This window comes from Macadamia integrifolia, chromosome 5, assembly GCF_013358625.1.
Source record: "Macadamia integrifolia cultivar HAES 741 chromosome 5, SCU_Mint_v3, whole genome shotgun sequence".
NCBI classification, from domain to species: Eukaryota; Viridiplantae; Streptophyta; class Magnoliopsida; order Proteales; family Proteaceae; genus Macadamia; species Macadamia integrifolia.
Window position 1 is genome coordinate 14,496,929 of NC_056561.1, and position 17,096 is coordinate 14,514,024.

At 37.6% G+C, this 17,096-nt stretch overlaps 1 protein-coding gene, 1 long non-coding RNA gene and 1 pseudogene across 3 annotated transcripts in view; all 3 read right to left on the minus strand.

The window, feature by feature from the left end:
• Window positions 1–4,198, minus strand: part of LOC122078317 (disease resistance protein RPV1-like) — a 7,077-nt gene extending 2,879 nt beyond the window's left edge. The window contains exons 1-2 of one of the 2 annotated variants that reach the window (XM_042644250.1): window positions 3,539–4,188; window positions 252–1,350 (exon numbers count right to left, since the gene is read on the minus strand). In XM_042644250.1, coding sequence (XP_042500184.1) covers window positions 252–1,350; window positions 3,539–4,053 — 1,614 coding nt within the window. In that variant the 5' untranslated portion in view covers window positions 4,054–4,188. Of the gene's footprint in view, window positions 1–251; window positions 1,351–3,538 lie in introns of both variants that reach the window. The other variant, XM_042644251.1, reaches the window with a different exon arrangement.
• Window positions 4,199–7,158: 2,960 nt separating this feature from the next.
• Window positions 7,159–9,857, minus strand: LOC122078493. Its single transcript, XR_006140095.1, has 3 exons — window positions 8,863–9,857; window positions 7,733–8,776; window positions 7,159–7,641 (listed from the first exon to the last, which is right to left on the minus strand). It is a non-coding gene; the product is annotated as an uncharacterized LOC122078493 (long non-coding RNA).
• Window positions 9,858–10,190: 333 nt separating this feature from the next.
• Window positions 10,191–14,401, minus strand: LOC122078492 (annotated as a pseudogene).
• Between the last annotated feature and the right edge of the window lie 2,695 nt (window positions 14,402–17,096).

A 17,096-nucleotide genomic window follows, 5' to 3' on the forward strand; every position in this document is an offset into this window, starting at 1 on the left:
GGGGGAAATGAAAAAGAAAAACCCTATATGGAATGGAATGAAGAAACAGAACTTCTGTAATCAATCCAAGTACTTAAGAAACAAAAATTGATTAAGTGGAGTAAATACAAACTTGTTTATGCCTGCATGCTTATGTGGACAAAAAACATTGGTCGACAACTTCAAAAAAGTAAGAGATTTAACTTTATGTGCTTAGGTTTTCTACTAAATTTTAAACAATAAGCATGTAGCATGTAGCATGTAGCTCTTACTGCATTTTTCGTCAACGTATCATATGCATCTTCATGAAGCCACAATCTACTACGCTTTCCAGGCTCATTAGGAGATTCTTTGTGAACAATTTCCCTTCCCATGTCTCGAAGTAGGTCATGCATTCCGAGCTGATTTTTTTCACTGACTGTTAAAAGTGATCTACGCGTGAGAACAGCAATTCCTATTTCTGGGAAGAAACCACAACCATCAAGTATTTTAATTGCAATATCTTTGTCCACTCCAATAAAGAAGCATGCAATGTCAAGGAATATGTCTTTCTCCGTACTGTCAAGAGCATCAAAGCTTAATTTAAGTTTTTCCTGAATTTCGTCATTCGGAATTATTTTTAACTTTTGTAATGAACTTATCCATTCATCTATGCTTCTTTTGTGTAGATATGAACCATACACCTGAAGAGCTAATGGAAGCCCGCCAAGATAAGACACTATTTTTTTTGAAATCTCATTCTGATGTCTTCTTGGACGAACCTTTTCAAATGCATAGCGCCGGAAGAGTTGGAGGGATTCCTTTGAATTCAGTTTCTCAACCTCATATATTCCATCCACGTCGAGCCCATTCAGAAAATGTTGATCTCTGGTTGTTATGATGATTCTACTTCCCAAGCCAAACCAGTCACGTTCTCTAACTAATGCATTTATTTGGTTTGACTGATCCACATCATCCAGAACAACAAGAACCTTTCGAGAACAGAGCCTTTTTCTAATCACAATGATTCCTCTATCAACACTGTTTATGTGAATGTTCTGTTTCATCAATATATCAGAAAGAAGTTGCTCTTGCAGATGAAGTAAACCAGTACGATGTTCAGAAATTTCTCTAACACTTCCAAGAAAAGTACTGCCTTCAAATTCATGTAAGATTTGGTTATAGACAGCTTTGGTAATGGTTGTCTTACCCATGCCACCGATACCATAGATCCCAATAATACGAACATCACTAGAACCAAGATTTAATAAAGAATTTATGGCTTCTTTGCGGGAATCTATCCCAACTAGATAATTGTCAATGTTCATGTGTCTTTCTTTTGCTTTCATTGAGACCTCTTCAACGATCGCTTTGATAAACTTTGCCTCAGCCCTGCCGAATGGGAGAAAAATTAAATAAAGAAACAAAATAAACATGGGGTGAGCTAAAACAAGCCCTGAAGACAAATATGAACATGAAATAAATTTAGAGATCTGCAGTTTCAACAACTTCTACAAAAACAAAAGCATATATATTAGTAAACACTGTGCTCAACCATAATTGAAACCTATGTTCGTAGATCTGTTTAACCATCCAACTGTTCCTAAAAAAAAAAAACACCAACCTCGTTCTTTCACACTTCGAAACTGAATTGGAATTTGCATTTCTAGGCAAAGCCCAGTCAGGATGTACAGATGTAACGAAAACTGAGTTGGGTTCACATCTTCTACACAAAATCCAAGTTATGGTTCAACTTCAGATTTAGAGACAATCCCAAGCTAGGACCTAAGATCTTAGTGAGGTCCCAACTTGGAATTCGCAACAGAAAAGCTAACCAAGCTAGGATTCACATTGATGTATGACATACTATTGATGCTTAAACAAAAATCCATTTAGTTTTTAAAATTGTTCTATAGAATGATAATCCATCAAAACTTGTTGTGAAGCAGTAGAAGTGTTGGAAAGAACTAAATCATTTTGTAAAGTAATTCGTCATCTCAGGCCTGTTGTGAGGCTTCAAGTTCATCAAACAGGTCATAACTATCTCAGAAACAAACCCATTTTGAAAATCTGGTCAGATATATATTAAGGTAAATGTGGTCCAACCAACCCTAGGAATCATGGTTGTTCTCCTTGTTTAGTTTCAGTAAACACACGGTGTCACCCTCAACTGTTAACTGATTCAGGCATTTTAACAAGCAGTTTGTAGACTAAGATTTGTTTGGTCCAATTTATTTTTTGTGAGGAACTGAGGATGATGGATGTTGACTGGTAAAGCTGTCCATTGAAGAGATTCTTGCTCCTACCAGAAGAACAGGAAGAAGTAATACGTCAGAGTGGTCTGGTTTTTTTTACTCTAAATAGGAACGGTGATCTTATTTTCTCATACTCAAAAGGATTAAGTTAACATATGAAGGAAAGGAGAGGGATTATTTTCTCATACTGAAACCATGAAGCCATTTATTAAATAGTTCAGTTTTGGTTTTAAAATTGAAACCGTGATTCGATTTTAGTTTTAAAGTCTAAACAGTTAAACCAATTACAACGTAGTAAATTTAAGTCATTCAATGTAAATTTTATATATATTTCAATAAAAAAATATATAACAATAAACAATTCAATTCAATGTTACACTTTACAATCATTTCACTAAAATTTTGAAAGGTAAAGAAGTTGTTTGGACAAAAAATTAGAAAACATAAGAAAACCACTTAAACTGAAACTTCGGTTTTAATATATGAAACTGTTTATTAAATGATTCGATTTTGATTTTACCAAAAAAATCTTACACCGAGTCAAATCGAACCGTCTATACCAGAACTAAACCGAATCAATTAAACCCTTACTACCAAGTTCGCTCGGCAACTTGTTCACTCACTTTAACCGTTGTTATTATTATGGATGTGAAATGACATGATTTACCCTCATTAGTATTGTACTAGGTAAATGATACCTATGTGGGTGTTTAGAGATAGTTGACTCCTTTGCTTCTAGGCTTATTCCTAAAAGTTATTTTTGAGGTTAAGATATAAAAAAAGTTTTCAAAAATAATTTGTACCTAAAGATCCAAAAGATCGGTTTAGTAAAATTCCTTTTTACCTTTTTACCCTGTCTGCTTGTGTGGCCACTAGACATACTCACATACATGTCTGCAGGCAAGGCCAATGGGAGAGCGTGTGCAAGCATCTTCAGCGCAGGACTGCCCGATCTTTCTGCGCCCTGCCATGTCTAGGAGTAGACACAGTGTTTCCTAACTCTGTAAACCACTCAACTACTAATTATCTTCATTTTTTGGCACTTATCCTCTATGAAACCTTCTTTATAAATTGAAGTCCAACCAACAAGTGATATTTCTAATTATTTGAAAACTTTAGCATGTAAAACTGCAGATATGAAATGCTCTTTTCTGTATATATTATATAACTAACGATAATTATTCCTAATGAATATATTCATATTGGTCATTAAATATATATATATATATATATCTTAATTAACCATCCATTAGGCTTGATCGTCAATCTACTTGGATCAACTGTGGAGTTAAAATTAAAGAAGAAAGAGGAAGCAAAATGAATACCCGTCTGCAACATCTTGTATATGCCAACCGGACAAATTCCCAGCTTCAGTGAGAGCCTCCCTCCATCTCTTCACCTTCTCCATCTCCGATCTGAATCGTTCTTCGTATCCGGCAAAGGTTTCCGATAAAATCCCGTTTTGTTTCCGAAAATGAGAAGGATCCACCTTATAGAAAACGGGAAGAACAGTCTGACCCATATCACGCTTGCATTTTAACATCTTCACCACTTCATCAAGGCACCATATGGAAGATCCGTAGTTCTTGGAGAATACAACAATCGAAACCTTCGATTCTTCTATGGTTTTTACGAATTCAGAGGTGATATGATCGTCCAGGTTGCGCTTATTGTCTTCGTCTGTGAAGATACGGTAACTTCTTTGGATCAAAGCTTCATAGAGTTGGTCAATGAAGTTTCTACTGGAGTCATCATCATCACCTTCACCATCAAAATCTCCATCTATGAAGCTTAAGAAGACATCATACTTCTTTAGGTGAGTGGAAGAAGAAGAAGCCATATGCAGTAGGAGAAAACCAACAGACCCAAGAGAGATGAGAAGTGAGAGACAGGTTGGGGAGGGGGCCTTGAAGGGTTTCTGCAAACCACAATCAGTTGAGACTTGAGTGGTTGACTACAACAGTGTTAAGAACTCCAGCTATAAAAATTTGGCAAAGTAGCTGCCTGGCAGCCAAAGAAATAGAATATTCATTTCACAAATTATTATATTTTTTCAAAATGTCATTTTAGATTCCTTTTCTCTTGTCTGCCACAGCAGCCGTTAAATTTCATCCCGAAATGTCGCAGAGAGGGCTTTGTTAGTAAATATTTTTGTGGAAAATGAGAAATGGTAGGTCTCACAATCTGGATATTTTTTGGGGGAGGAAAAGGTTGGATATGTCGCCGATATCAAGTATGTTAGCACCTATTGTATCTATCTCTCTCTTTTCTTTTTCTGAAATGATCCTCATATCCTTCCTGAATGATACTCCATCATGCGTTCCTATTGGTGCTATCCGCTAGTATACTTGATATCGACAGCATATCTATCCATCTCCCATTTTTTGGTCATACGATTACCAGTTTCTACCAAATTTTTTTTTTTTTTTATTTTAATACTATGCACTGCCTTTGAGAGAGAGAGAGTGTGTGTGTGTGCTGGAGTGGGGCATTAATCTTAAAATAAAGGAAAAAACGTAGATTGTAACATGGGCTCACTTGGCTGATGTTCGAAATCTCTACGAGAGTGGTGAGATACGATGAGTATTGGATGGTTGAGACCATATGAGTATACATCTCAGGGGTTTCTAGTCACCCAATGTTCACTGCACTAATGTAATGATTGTAAACGATTTTCACACTATTTGATTGGTACAAAAAAATCATGTTGTCGTAGACACTTCTGCACAACTTTTCATTGGTTAATACACAAGTAGACAAAGTTCTATTATACTAAAATAAAGATAGAAATTAAATATTTAGATTTTTTTTTTTTTTTTTTTTTTTGTTTTTTTTGGGTAAGAAAATCCTGTCGGTCTAAATAGAAAAGCCGGAAAGATTTTATTAGAAAAAAAAAAAAGAGTCTAGGATAAGAAGGCCTAGACATAGCCAAGTGTAAAAATACCACTGATTTCAATTTAAAAATAATTTTTTATATCCATTTTAACTAAGAATCATGATCGATCAAAGCCGATACCAATCTGATCCGATTCCTCGAAACCATATTGGAAGCATATCTGACATAGTATTTCTTTCTAAACATTATTTTTGGTGAAAATTTCACTGACCCATCAATTCATCATCAACGAAGAGAATCCATTGGCCTCTGGAAGAAGACAAATTCTTTTTGCCTTTCATAAAAAGAAGAGGGTTTTTCACAATAAGATTCTAAAAATATGAAGAAATAACAGAAATTTTCAGTGAGGCTTAATAGTGGGTACAACAAATTATATTTTTCAACATTTGTTTTGTAATTTGAAAATTTTTCATGAGGTATAATGGTATCAAATTTTTTGCAATTATAGGAAACACACAATGACTAATTTTACTCTTAAAACCACGGTAAAAATAGCTGGTAAACTATTTTACTTTAAAATGCTTTATTTGTTTCAATGCAAAATTTTGCGATAAAACAAATTTTATGACAAAATTAAATTTTCTATTGTTTGTTTTGCAAATGATTGAGCTTGTAGCACAATGATTAAGTTGCACTATTATAGAAACTTAGAAACTTTCATGCATAGTAGTGCGTTAGGGTGCAAAACATCAAAGACTATTTTACCCTTTAACTGAAAGAAGATAAATCAAGGACCATTTTACCTAAGTTTAAAATCAAATAATAAAGACGACCAATGCCGCTTGAAATCTTGAGAACACAGGTATATAGATGTAATAAGGTTAGAGCGGGTGTAATTACTGAAAACATAGGTGTATAGATGTAATAAGGTTTTTTTTTATTTGATGATTTACATATACTTTCCTTGTCGTTTGTCTCGAATTACATAATCCCCTTAAAATCGAAAAATTATATTTAAATCTATCCAAACTAACACCCTGAGAGATAATAATTTTAGAAATGAAAAAGATAATTTTACCCCGTCTTCTTCTTCTTGCCATTGGCGTCCTAGATGCAAGTCCGAGTGGGAGCGCAGACTTCTCCTACTCTTCAGACCATAACAAGCGAGGAAAGAACTCGCGACGTTTTGGAGCATCAGCTCTAGATCGATTGAGATGGATTTTAGTCTGGTTGCGTGATTGTGAAGGAGTACTGTTTTTAGGGCTTTGGGAATTAATGAAGCTCAGGAGGTCATGGCATCTCCACCAGCCCAGTTATAATCCAGAATTTCAGTGTCGCTGGCGACGGGTCCGATTTCAGCAATCCCACTCGTGTCCTGGAGGAATGGAGAATTTCAAGGGAGCACACGAGGGACGGTGTCGTCGCTGTTGTAGACTTGAAGACAAACCGGGCACTCTGTCCTGCCCTTTTCTGGTTTCAGGATGATCATACGACTAATTTATACATCTTTTCATTAGAAGACTCAGGAAAATTTCTTTCGGTGTTCCTTTATTCTGTACTGGAGTTGAGCATAGGCCTTAGAAATTTTAGTGTCGGCTGGTGTTTGCAATTGATATGCCTGAACATAGTCGGAGTTACACAAAATGGGATATTGAGGATAATTCAGAAACAAAGGTTGATAGAGAGCTGGAGATGAGGAAGACTCGGAGGGCAGCGATAAGAGGAAGCACCGATCGACCAAGTCCAGAAAGGATAGCAATGCAGAAGAAACTGATGACACATGGAAGTGACGTTCCTACAATGGGAAGCAACCCACAATTCATGTGTCCAAATTCTAACCAGACAAAAAAAAATATATATAGGAGTTGTTCACTGATCAGTTCAGTGCGTTTTGGAGATTTAAAAAAAAAAAAAAGAAGTAAGGTAACTCAGTCATAAGAAAAAAAACTAACAGATTGCCTTTGCAAGAGAGAATAAACTTGATAATCCAACTGGAAACTAATATCGCAATTGCTCAAATGCTAATATGAAAAGTCGCATTTCATAGATGAAATTGCACAACTAGATCTCTTCCGCTACCGAATCCTGATAATTTCCTGCTCCCCTTTCCAAATGGTAATTGCACATTGAAACACCAACAATTTCCTCCCGACAGGAAGAATTGTCAAAGTTCAACAACAAAATGAATAGGGTGATACAAGCAACACAAAGAAGGGCAGAGGAGAGAGAGAGAGAGAGAGAGAGAGAGAGAGAGAGAGAATAACCGTTGGCGATATCATCTTCAAGGCAGCGCCGATCCCTAAGAGGGAAACCAGTAAAAGAAGACACACAAGGCCTGCAAAATGCCGGAAACATGACGCTGGAAGCTCAAAGTAGTATCCCACTCATTTAGGAAAAGATAAACTATAATTCGAATCTTATTATCGATCATAAGTAGCGAGAGCGGAACACACACAGAGAAGAGAGTAACTGACCATTGCAGCGGCAATGAAGTCGAGTGCCATCTGATAGGGTAACGCCAGGAACGATCTTCCCAGGTAGAAGAGATCCAGAGATAGCCAAGCAAGTGAAGTAAGATTGAAGTATAACAACCTGAGAAATCAGTAACGGAACAAGAATACAATTTTCAGTCGGAGTAGATTTTCAAATCAAAACAATGAGGGTGCTTCTGGGTTTTACTTACAGAGCTCCATGTAGGGATCAGTCACATCCATGTGTCTTGTTGGACTTACATCCAGGACGCCAACGGCAAGAAGAAGAAGAAGAAGAAGAAGAAGAAGAAGAAGAAGGGGTAATTAAAATTGTCTTTTCCATTTCTAAAACTAACACCTGTCGATGTAAATCGCACTTTTTTTTTTTCTTTTGTAAATTGGAAAATTTTACTGGAAAATCCTCTATACATTACACTAGCTCAAACAACTCACCATCTTACATAGTCTATCCATTAACACAAATCAATAAAACCTACAGTTTTGGTTTCAAAGAGAAGTGCATTCTGTTACAAATGTAATCACAATACAAAAAAAAACAGAGTATTTGTTACTATGAGGATTCAATTCCTATCAGATTAATGCCAAATCATTCTATAGTCTACCAACACCTCAGATGTCCTCTAGGAAAGGTCTGAAAAAAACCAGTGCCAAAGGTACTTGGATTTACCACTTTGGAATTCATTTTGGGGCAAGCCCCGATCAACCAATCAAGCCCTTGATCCTCGTCGAATCAACAGTAACTGCACTCCCGCCCCTATCATTTTTTGTGTGATCTTCCTCACCTCCAAGATCATATGGAGAAGAGGTACCCTGAAACAGATGGATCACACATTTCTTCACCTGGATAAGTTCACCCATTATTATTGAGACATCCACTTGATCCCCTCCTTTCAAAAGATCCACAAACATTGCCTCTGCTATATTGCTCACCCATATGTGATCCTGATTTGTTACTGAAGCGCCATTGAATATGGGGTTGTATTTCCATTCTAGACCTTGATCCTGTTAATGAAAGTGGCTTTAGGACCATTTGTTGTTTCATCAAGTCCTTCGTCGGTTGGTTCAAATTCTTCGTTTGCTCCATTGACAGCACATATAATCAAGCCTTGAATCTTGTGGTTTGGCAGTGGAGGCACCTCAAAATATATGCTGGACCCTGCATTTTGGTAGTTGAACCAATCAGGAATGTCTCCCCCAGGAACAAATATGTCAATGATACCAGGTTTACTCATCCCCTGTTGCATGGAAAATCATGGATGTTTAATATGGAATTGATCCCATGAGAGAGAGAGAGAGAGAGAGAGAGAGAGAGAGAGAGGACCTGAAAAAGGCTATTCCTAAAAGTATTTGCCAAACCATTGCACCTTTCCATGTGAATAGTTGTACTTTCCAACCTCTCCAGGCCTTCAACCTCAATTAGTTTCCTGTTTTTATTCAGACACAAGGAATGTAACTTCTTTAAGTTTGCCAAACTTGACAGTCTTTCCATTGCCGTGCAACCTGCTGCATCCAAAGCGATTATGTTTGATGGAAGCATTGGCAGTGACTGAAGCCTTATGCAATCTGTCAATGTAAGAACTTCCAGTTGAGAAAGGCCATTGATGTCTGCAGGTAAACTACAAATATTAATTTGAGCTAAATCCAACTACTGCAATGAGGATGAACTCGCAAGATTGGATAGCTTTTCCATGGACGTGCAACCATCTGCATCCAAGTAATTTAAACTTGATGGAAGCTCTGGAAGTGATCCGAGCTTCGTACAATTATGCAACCAAAGGGATTGAAGCTGGGGAAGGCGGCTGATGCTAGCAGGTAACGCACAAAAGTTGTTGAAGGCTAGATCCAACACTTGTAATGAGGATAATCTCTCAAGATCATTGGGAAACATACCGGGTAGGTTGCAGTCCCTAAGACTCAGGCATCTTAAGAAGCGTAAACCAGAGATAGAAGCCTGGAAAGATGTAATGGCATTATCACTTCTTGGTGATCCCAATGAACAACTAAATGGATTCCAAGATTTTGATGGTAATCCTTTGCATCCACCGAAAGACAAGCTTTTGAGATTATGCAAAAGCCCAATAGAAATGGGAAGTTTCCTTATGGTAGTACCATCACCAAGAAGCTCTGTTAAGCTTTCCATATGTCCCAGTTCCTCTGGCAGTTCATTGGTTTTTGAACAACTAGAAAGAATAAGACTTTGTAGAGATTTCAAATTCCAAATGCTTCTTGGGAGTCTCCGAACGTTTGTACACCCCTTAAGATTCAAAATGAGAAGATTGTTTAATTCTCCAATGGATTTGTGAACTTCAACCAAACTTGTACAACCTTCAAGTGTCAAATCTCTCAAGGCTAGGGAGTCCCAAGAAGTTGGGGGTTTTGCTTAGGTAGAGGCAAGGATCAAGATTGAGGACTTTCAACTTCCCAAGATACTCTGGCTGGAAGACAAAAGAAATGAATAAAATTAGGAAATTAGCTTTTCATGAAATATGTAACAAATCATGAAGAGAGAGACTTAAAAAAAAAAAAAAAAAAAAAAAAAATAGAGGTCAGACCTTGCTTCCCTTCCAGACTTGCTTGAGTTTGCTATATTGCAAGTCAAGAATTACTTTCTCTAGATGAAAATAATTTGGAATAGATCTTAAAGGGAATTCATGCCAACAAAGCCATCTTAACTCCTTGAACAGGTGTTTCTTCCCCATAAAAGAGGACGAATCATTTAGAAAATGTTCATGAGCTCCCAAAAGCTGAATATAATTAGCTTTTAGCAATCGTAATCTTTCCATCTTCATAAATGCTTCTATACTCAAACATACTTTTCTTGATCGGTGGTAGTTTAAGACCACACCTTCAACTACTTCTGTACCCTAATAATACATAGAAAAGGATAAAGTTAAATACATCCAAGCATGCTGTGTTTTTGTGTGGGCTTGTAATCGGACAAAAGTTGTGAGAGAGAATCATAAGTTTTTATGAGTTAAGAAAAAAAAAAAAATGGCCCTATGCATAATAGATTGAAACTCTAACTACTGCAGCTCCCTAATAAAAGCCAAGCAAGTATGTGTGTGGTTTTTTTTTTTTTTTTGGGGTGAGGGGAAGGTGCGGGGGGGATGAAAAAGAAGAAGAAAAAGAGGCCCAATGTGGAATGGAATGAAGAAGCAGAACTTCTGTAATCAATCCAAGTACATGAGAAACAAAAATTGATAAAGTGGAGTAAATATAAATTTGTTTACGCGTGCATGCTTGTGTGGACAGATTGGTCTACAACTTCAAAAAATAAAAGACTAACTTTATGTGCTTAGGTTTTCTACTAAACTTTAAACAATAAGCATGTATCTCTTACTGCATTTTTTGTCAATGTATCATATACATCTTCACGAAGCCACAATCTGCTACGCTTTCTGGGCTCATTAGGAGATTCTTGGTGAACAATTTCCCTTCCCATGTCTTGAATTAGGTTATGCATTCCAAGTTGATTTTTTTCACTGACTGTTAGAAGTGAACTACGCGTGAGAACACCAATTCCTATTTCTGGGAAGAAACCACAACCATCAAGTATTTTAATTGCAATATCTTTGTCCATTCCAACAAAGAAGCATGCAATGTCAAAGAATATGTCTTTCTCCGTACTATCAAGAGCATCAAAACTTAATTTAAGTTTCTCCTGAATTTCCTCATTCGGAATTCTTTCCAACTTCTCTAATGTACTTGTCCATTCATCTATGCTTCTTTTGTGTAGAAATGAACCATACAACTGAAGAGCTAATGGAAGCCCACCAAGATGATACACTATTTCTTCTGAAAACTCATTTTGACGTCTTGTACGGCGGACCTTTTCAAATGCATAGTGCTTGAAGAGTTGACGGGATTCATAGGATTGTAGTCTCTTAACCTCATATATTCCATCCACGTCGAGTTCATTTAGAAAATGTTAATCTCTTGTTGTTATGATTATTCTAGTTCCCAAGCCGAACCAATTACGGTCCCTAACTAATGCATTTATTTGGATTGGTTGATCCACATCATCCAGAACGACAAGAACCTTTCGAAAACAGTCTTTGTTTAATCACATTGATCCCTCTATCAATATTGCTTATGTGTATGTTTTGTTTCATTAATATATCAGAAAGAAGTTGCTCTTGCAGATGAACCAAACCATTACGATCTTCAGAAATTTCTCTAAACCTTTCAAGAAAAGTACTGCCTTCAAATTCATGTAAGATTTGGTTATAGACAGCCTTGGTAAGGGTTGTCTTACCTATGCCGCCGATACCATAGATCCCTATAATACGAACATCATTAGAACCAAGACTTAACAAAGAATTTATGGATTCTATGCGTGAATCTATCCCAACTAGATAAGTGTCAATGCTCATGCGTCTTTCTTTTGCTTTCATTGAGACCTCTTCAACGATTTCTTTGATAAACTTTGTCTCGCCCCTGCCAATTGGGAGCAAAATGAAATATAGAAACAAAATAAACAAAGGGTAAACTAAAACAAGCCCTGAAGATACAGATGAACATGAAATAAATATAGTTATGTGCGGTTTCAACAATTTCTACTGAAATAGAGGCATATATACTGGTAACTTGTGCTCAATCTAGGATTCAAATTGATGTATGGCATATTATTGATGCTTAAACAAAAAATCTCTAAGAGTTTTTAAATTATTCTATAGAACGATAATTCAACAAAAACTAGTTGTGAAGCAGTAAAAGTGTTCCACAGAACTAAATCACTCTTTAAGGAAATTCATCACAGGCCTGTTATGCGGCTTCAAGTTCATCAAACAGACCATATCTATCTCAGATACAAACCCCAGTTCAAAAACCTGGCCATAGATATTAAAGATAAATGTGATCAAACCCAATCCTATGAAATCATGGTTGTTCTCCTCTTTAAGTTTTGGTACCACAAGGAATCAACCCCAGCTGTTAATTGCTTGAGGCATTTTAACAAGCAGTGTGTAGACTAAATGTTCAAAGCACTGGGCAGGCATATTTGGATAAAGGATCAAGTTTCCCTAAGGCCATGATGAATGGGAATCGGTGCTTTAAATGCACACATGGGTATCAAGAGGGGTTTCTTGAGAAAGAAGGTCTATAGGGTTTCTGAACTATAGGATGGAGTGATGAATTTCATACTTGGTGAAGAAAACTTTGTCCTTTGAATAACTTCGTTGAGTTTCACCATTAACTCTTACCCTTATTGTCTAAGATTCAAAGTACTCTTCCTCATTCAAATCAGATGGTTAGATCCTGTGGTTGAAGAGATTCTCTCTTCACCAGTCCTTTCAACCTAAAGTTTTGCCATTTTTCCACATCCATCCGTGGGTCTGTAAAGTTTTAGCTAAATGTGATTTTCTTATATGGGAAGATACAAAGCTAAAGAAAACATTGGTTGATAATATCAATGAAAATGCAAACCTAAAATTCATAATATTATGGGTCTTCAAACATGTGGCTTATCCAAGGTTAGACCTTACCATCGAAAAGAATGGTTTAAATCATTTTTACCTTTTCTCCATGACAAAAGGAAAAAAAAAAATCATCTTACCATGTAATATATTATGCCAAGAAAACAATTCCAAATAATCAGATTTTTTAACCCCTAAACTTCTATCAGCAGCTAATCATCTTAATTAGCCATCCACTAGGTTGGTTGGTTGGATGGCCAATCTACTTTTATTTTTTAAGATCTTTCCTATCAAGGTCCCATAAGCCAACTAGTATGGATCTCAAATTCCAAATCATTTGGGGTAGTGTCCCAACTCAAGGAAGAGTTTGGATTAAGTACAAGGGTGGTTCTTGTACGAAGACCTAATCCGGATTCCGAAAAAGAAAGGCCAAGAAAAAAAATGAAGAGGAGAAAAATCATGATGTCTAACATCACAGGAGAGTCGAACACGCAACCTCTCCCTGGGACTTAGGCCAGCACTCTACTGTTTTGACAATCACCACACCACCATGCCAAAGCCGCTTACCCAATGGTCAATCTACTTGGATGTTTTATATTTTATTTTTATTTTATTTTTATATGGTAAAGCCAATGCCAGCACTCTACTGTTTTGACAATCACCACCACCACCATGCCAAAGCCGCTTACCCAATGGCCAATCTACTTGGATGTTTTATATTTTATTTTTATATGGTAAAGCCAATCTACTTGGATCAACTTTAGTTTGGCGAAGTAAATGAAAAAAATAAAAAATGAAAGTTTATGAGATTTAATTTAAAAGAAGAGAATCTAAATGAATACCCATCTGCAACATCTTGAATATGCCAACCGGACAAATTCCCAGCTTCAGTGAGAGCTTTCCTCCACCTCTTCAGCTTCTCCATCTCCGATCTGAATCGTTCTTCGTATCCAACAAACCTTTCCTCCAAAATCCCATTTTGTTTCCGAAAATGAGAAGGATCTACCTTATAGAAAACAGGGAGAACAGTCTGACCCATCTCATGCTTGCATTCTAACATCTTCACCACTTCATCGAGGCACCATATGGAAGATCCATAGTTCTTGGAGAAGACAACAATTGAAACCTTCGATTCTTCAATGGTTTTTAGGAATTTAGTGGTGATATGATCGTCGAGGTTGCGCTTATCGTCCTCGTCTGTGAAGATACGGTAACCTCTTTGGATCAAAGCTTCATAGAGCTGGTCAATGAAGTTTCTACTGGAGTCATCATCCTTACCGTCACCACCAAAATCTTCATCTATGAAGCTTAAGAAGACATCATAGTTCTTTAGGTGAGTGGAAGAAGAAGAAGAAGCAGAAGCCATAGTTGGAGAAAACCAACAGACCCAAGAGAGATGGGGAGATTTACTTTCTGAAAATTTCTACTAATTCTCCATATTTTTGCACCATCTTATCATTCAAAAACACCTTTTGCTTAGAACGAGAACGATATGGGCCCATGATGGTAAAAAGATGAGGCAAAAGAGTCTGCAGGAGTCTCTCTCTCCAATCAACGTAGAAGAGGAAAAAACACGACACGGAAAAAAAAAAAAAAAAAGAAAAAGCACAAGAGATATATTCTCAACTTACAATATTCTGCGTGTATATTTCATCGCATTGGAATGTATAAATAGAGTGTGGATCAGGTTCCAGAATGGTTTTCGTATGGGCGAATCAGCTTCATACGAAAATGGTTCTCGAACAAGGTCTTCATTGCTCTTGTATAAATACACAATTTTTTTTTTTATAGTAAATCAGACATATACATAGGGCTACAAGTTTGGCCTTGACCATCCGAACCCGCCCTTGGCCCGCCCTGATCTTGAACTGTTATCGACCTGCAAAATTTTGCCCTTGAGGGCTGGCCTGACCCTAAAATTTCTAACCCTGAGTTAGGGTCAGAGCGAGTAAGGGTTGATGTCTTTGGCTTGTCAACCCGCCCTGAACCCGGCCCTGATTCTTTTACCCTGACTTTTGGCCTTAGTTTTTTCCCCTGATGTTAACTCTGATTGTGACCCTGATGTTAACCTAATTTTAGATATTGTTTGACATTGAGTCATTGACACCTCAAAACCCTTAAAATATATTCTCACCGATTTCTCTTGTTTTTTCTTTTTTTACCAAAAATAAAAATACAAAATTTTCCTAGCTTTGTAAAAAAAACAAAAAACAAAAAAAAAAAAAAGAAAAAAGAAATCAAGGTATACCTGGCCCTTGATGGCAAACCAGGGTCAAGGTCAATCAAGGTCATCCTGGCCCTTAATGGCAAACTAGGGTTAGGGTCAATCAGGGTCACCCCGACCTGACCCTAAAAAATCAGGGCCAATCAGGGTGGGTAAGGTTAGATTGAACCTTGAAGGGTTGAGCCTGGGTTAAAGTTTTGCGGCCCTAAGTCAGGGTCAAGGCAAATTTGCATGGGCCTAGTTAAGGGGATTTGGGGTTGGGCTAGGGTTTTAAGAAGCCCAACCAACCTAGTTCTGTTACACCCGTAATTGGTAGGGCCATGAGATATTGTGTCAATGAGCCAAGGAGTAGAAATTGGCCAAACTGTCTTACACGTAAAAAATGGGGCCATTTAGACGAGAGAGTGAGCGACATTATTGATATCTCTTGAAATAAAAGAAAAATCACAAGCATCAAAACAAGTCTCCAGATGTGGATATCACGGAGTATCGGCGTCAAAGTCATAAATTGATTAAACCATTTTTGTAAAAAAAATAAAAAAGAAAATGACACCAAAGAACTAGGTTCGAGATGAAGTGAATGAACTCGCTACAATATTATATTGACACCTCCCTTCAAATTCAAGATGGTAAAAATTAGGGGTGTCAATTCGTGGCCCGATCGGACAAAACCAACCGAAACCGACCGTTTATAGCTCGGCCCGGCCCATTTATTAAACGTGTCGGGCTTGAGCCCGACCCGTTTATAAACAGTCGGTCTCAATCCTGATACTTGAACCGTCGGGCACCCGATCGAGACCGATCTATTTTGCACCGGCCTGGCCCGGCCCGGCCCGGTTGTAAGATACCTATTTTACCCGACCGAGAGTATGTCATGTTGGCGGTCGACCGGTTGGAAGCCCCGATCGATCGGAACTGTCCGAGACCATAGCCGGTCGACCGGTAGAAAGTCCCGATCGACCGGTGACTGCCTGGAAGTGCCCCAACGGCTATATTTTGCCTCAACGGCTCTTGGCGGTCGACTGGCTATCGATGGCGGTCGACCGGTGGTCCCAAAATACGTCCGTTAGAGCCTAATTTCCTACCTAAAATACTTCACTAAGTTCACTTATAAATACCCAAACCGCTCTTAATTAAATAATCATTAAGAAAGAGTTTTAAGAGCATGTTGGATCAATGCTTTGGATTTTTTGTGATGTTTTTAAATATATGACTTGGAAGAGAGTAGGTTCCTTGGATCAATCAATACATTTATTGAGATCCATTTGTAGTTATGGGCAATCCCACATGAGAGCATTCTCATTGCATTTTCATCCAATCATCTCTTTCCTTAAAATTTTATTTTGCAAAATTAACCATGTTACTGTACATAGCATGGATTATGAAATGTTCAACCAGTTTAAAACAAATAAAAGAATAGCCACAACCAGATTTAGACAATGAAAAATAGGAAACCAAACCCCATCGTCCGTCACGGCGTCGTTGCTCAATAATATTAAAGAAGGCTCGTTTAAAAACCGGTTACGCCCTTTTAACATTAAACATGTCCGTGGCCTGGTTAAGGCCAGACTAAAACTTGATTAAAGCTTGATTTTAATAGCCCGATTATAGTTCGAGACCGACCGACCGAATATAAAGTGTACCATGCCCTCACTAACTAAGCCCGATTAGTTAAATGGGCGGACACGGTGCAACCTTTAAAAGTCTTCAAGCCCGATTAAGCCCGATCGTCTGACCGGTTGACACCCCTAGTAAAAATCATTTGAAGTTTGGATGATAGAAATTGAGAACGTACAGAATTGTGAGCCTTGGTAAAAGGATCCGAGGGCTAATAATTGGAGCAGACATGTGGCAAAAGAAGTTGGTCTCCACTGAAATGGTGAGAGAAGACAAGTGATATGTTACAGGTGACGAGTG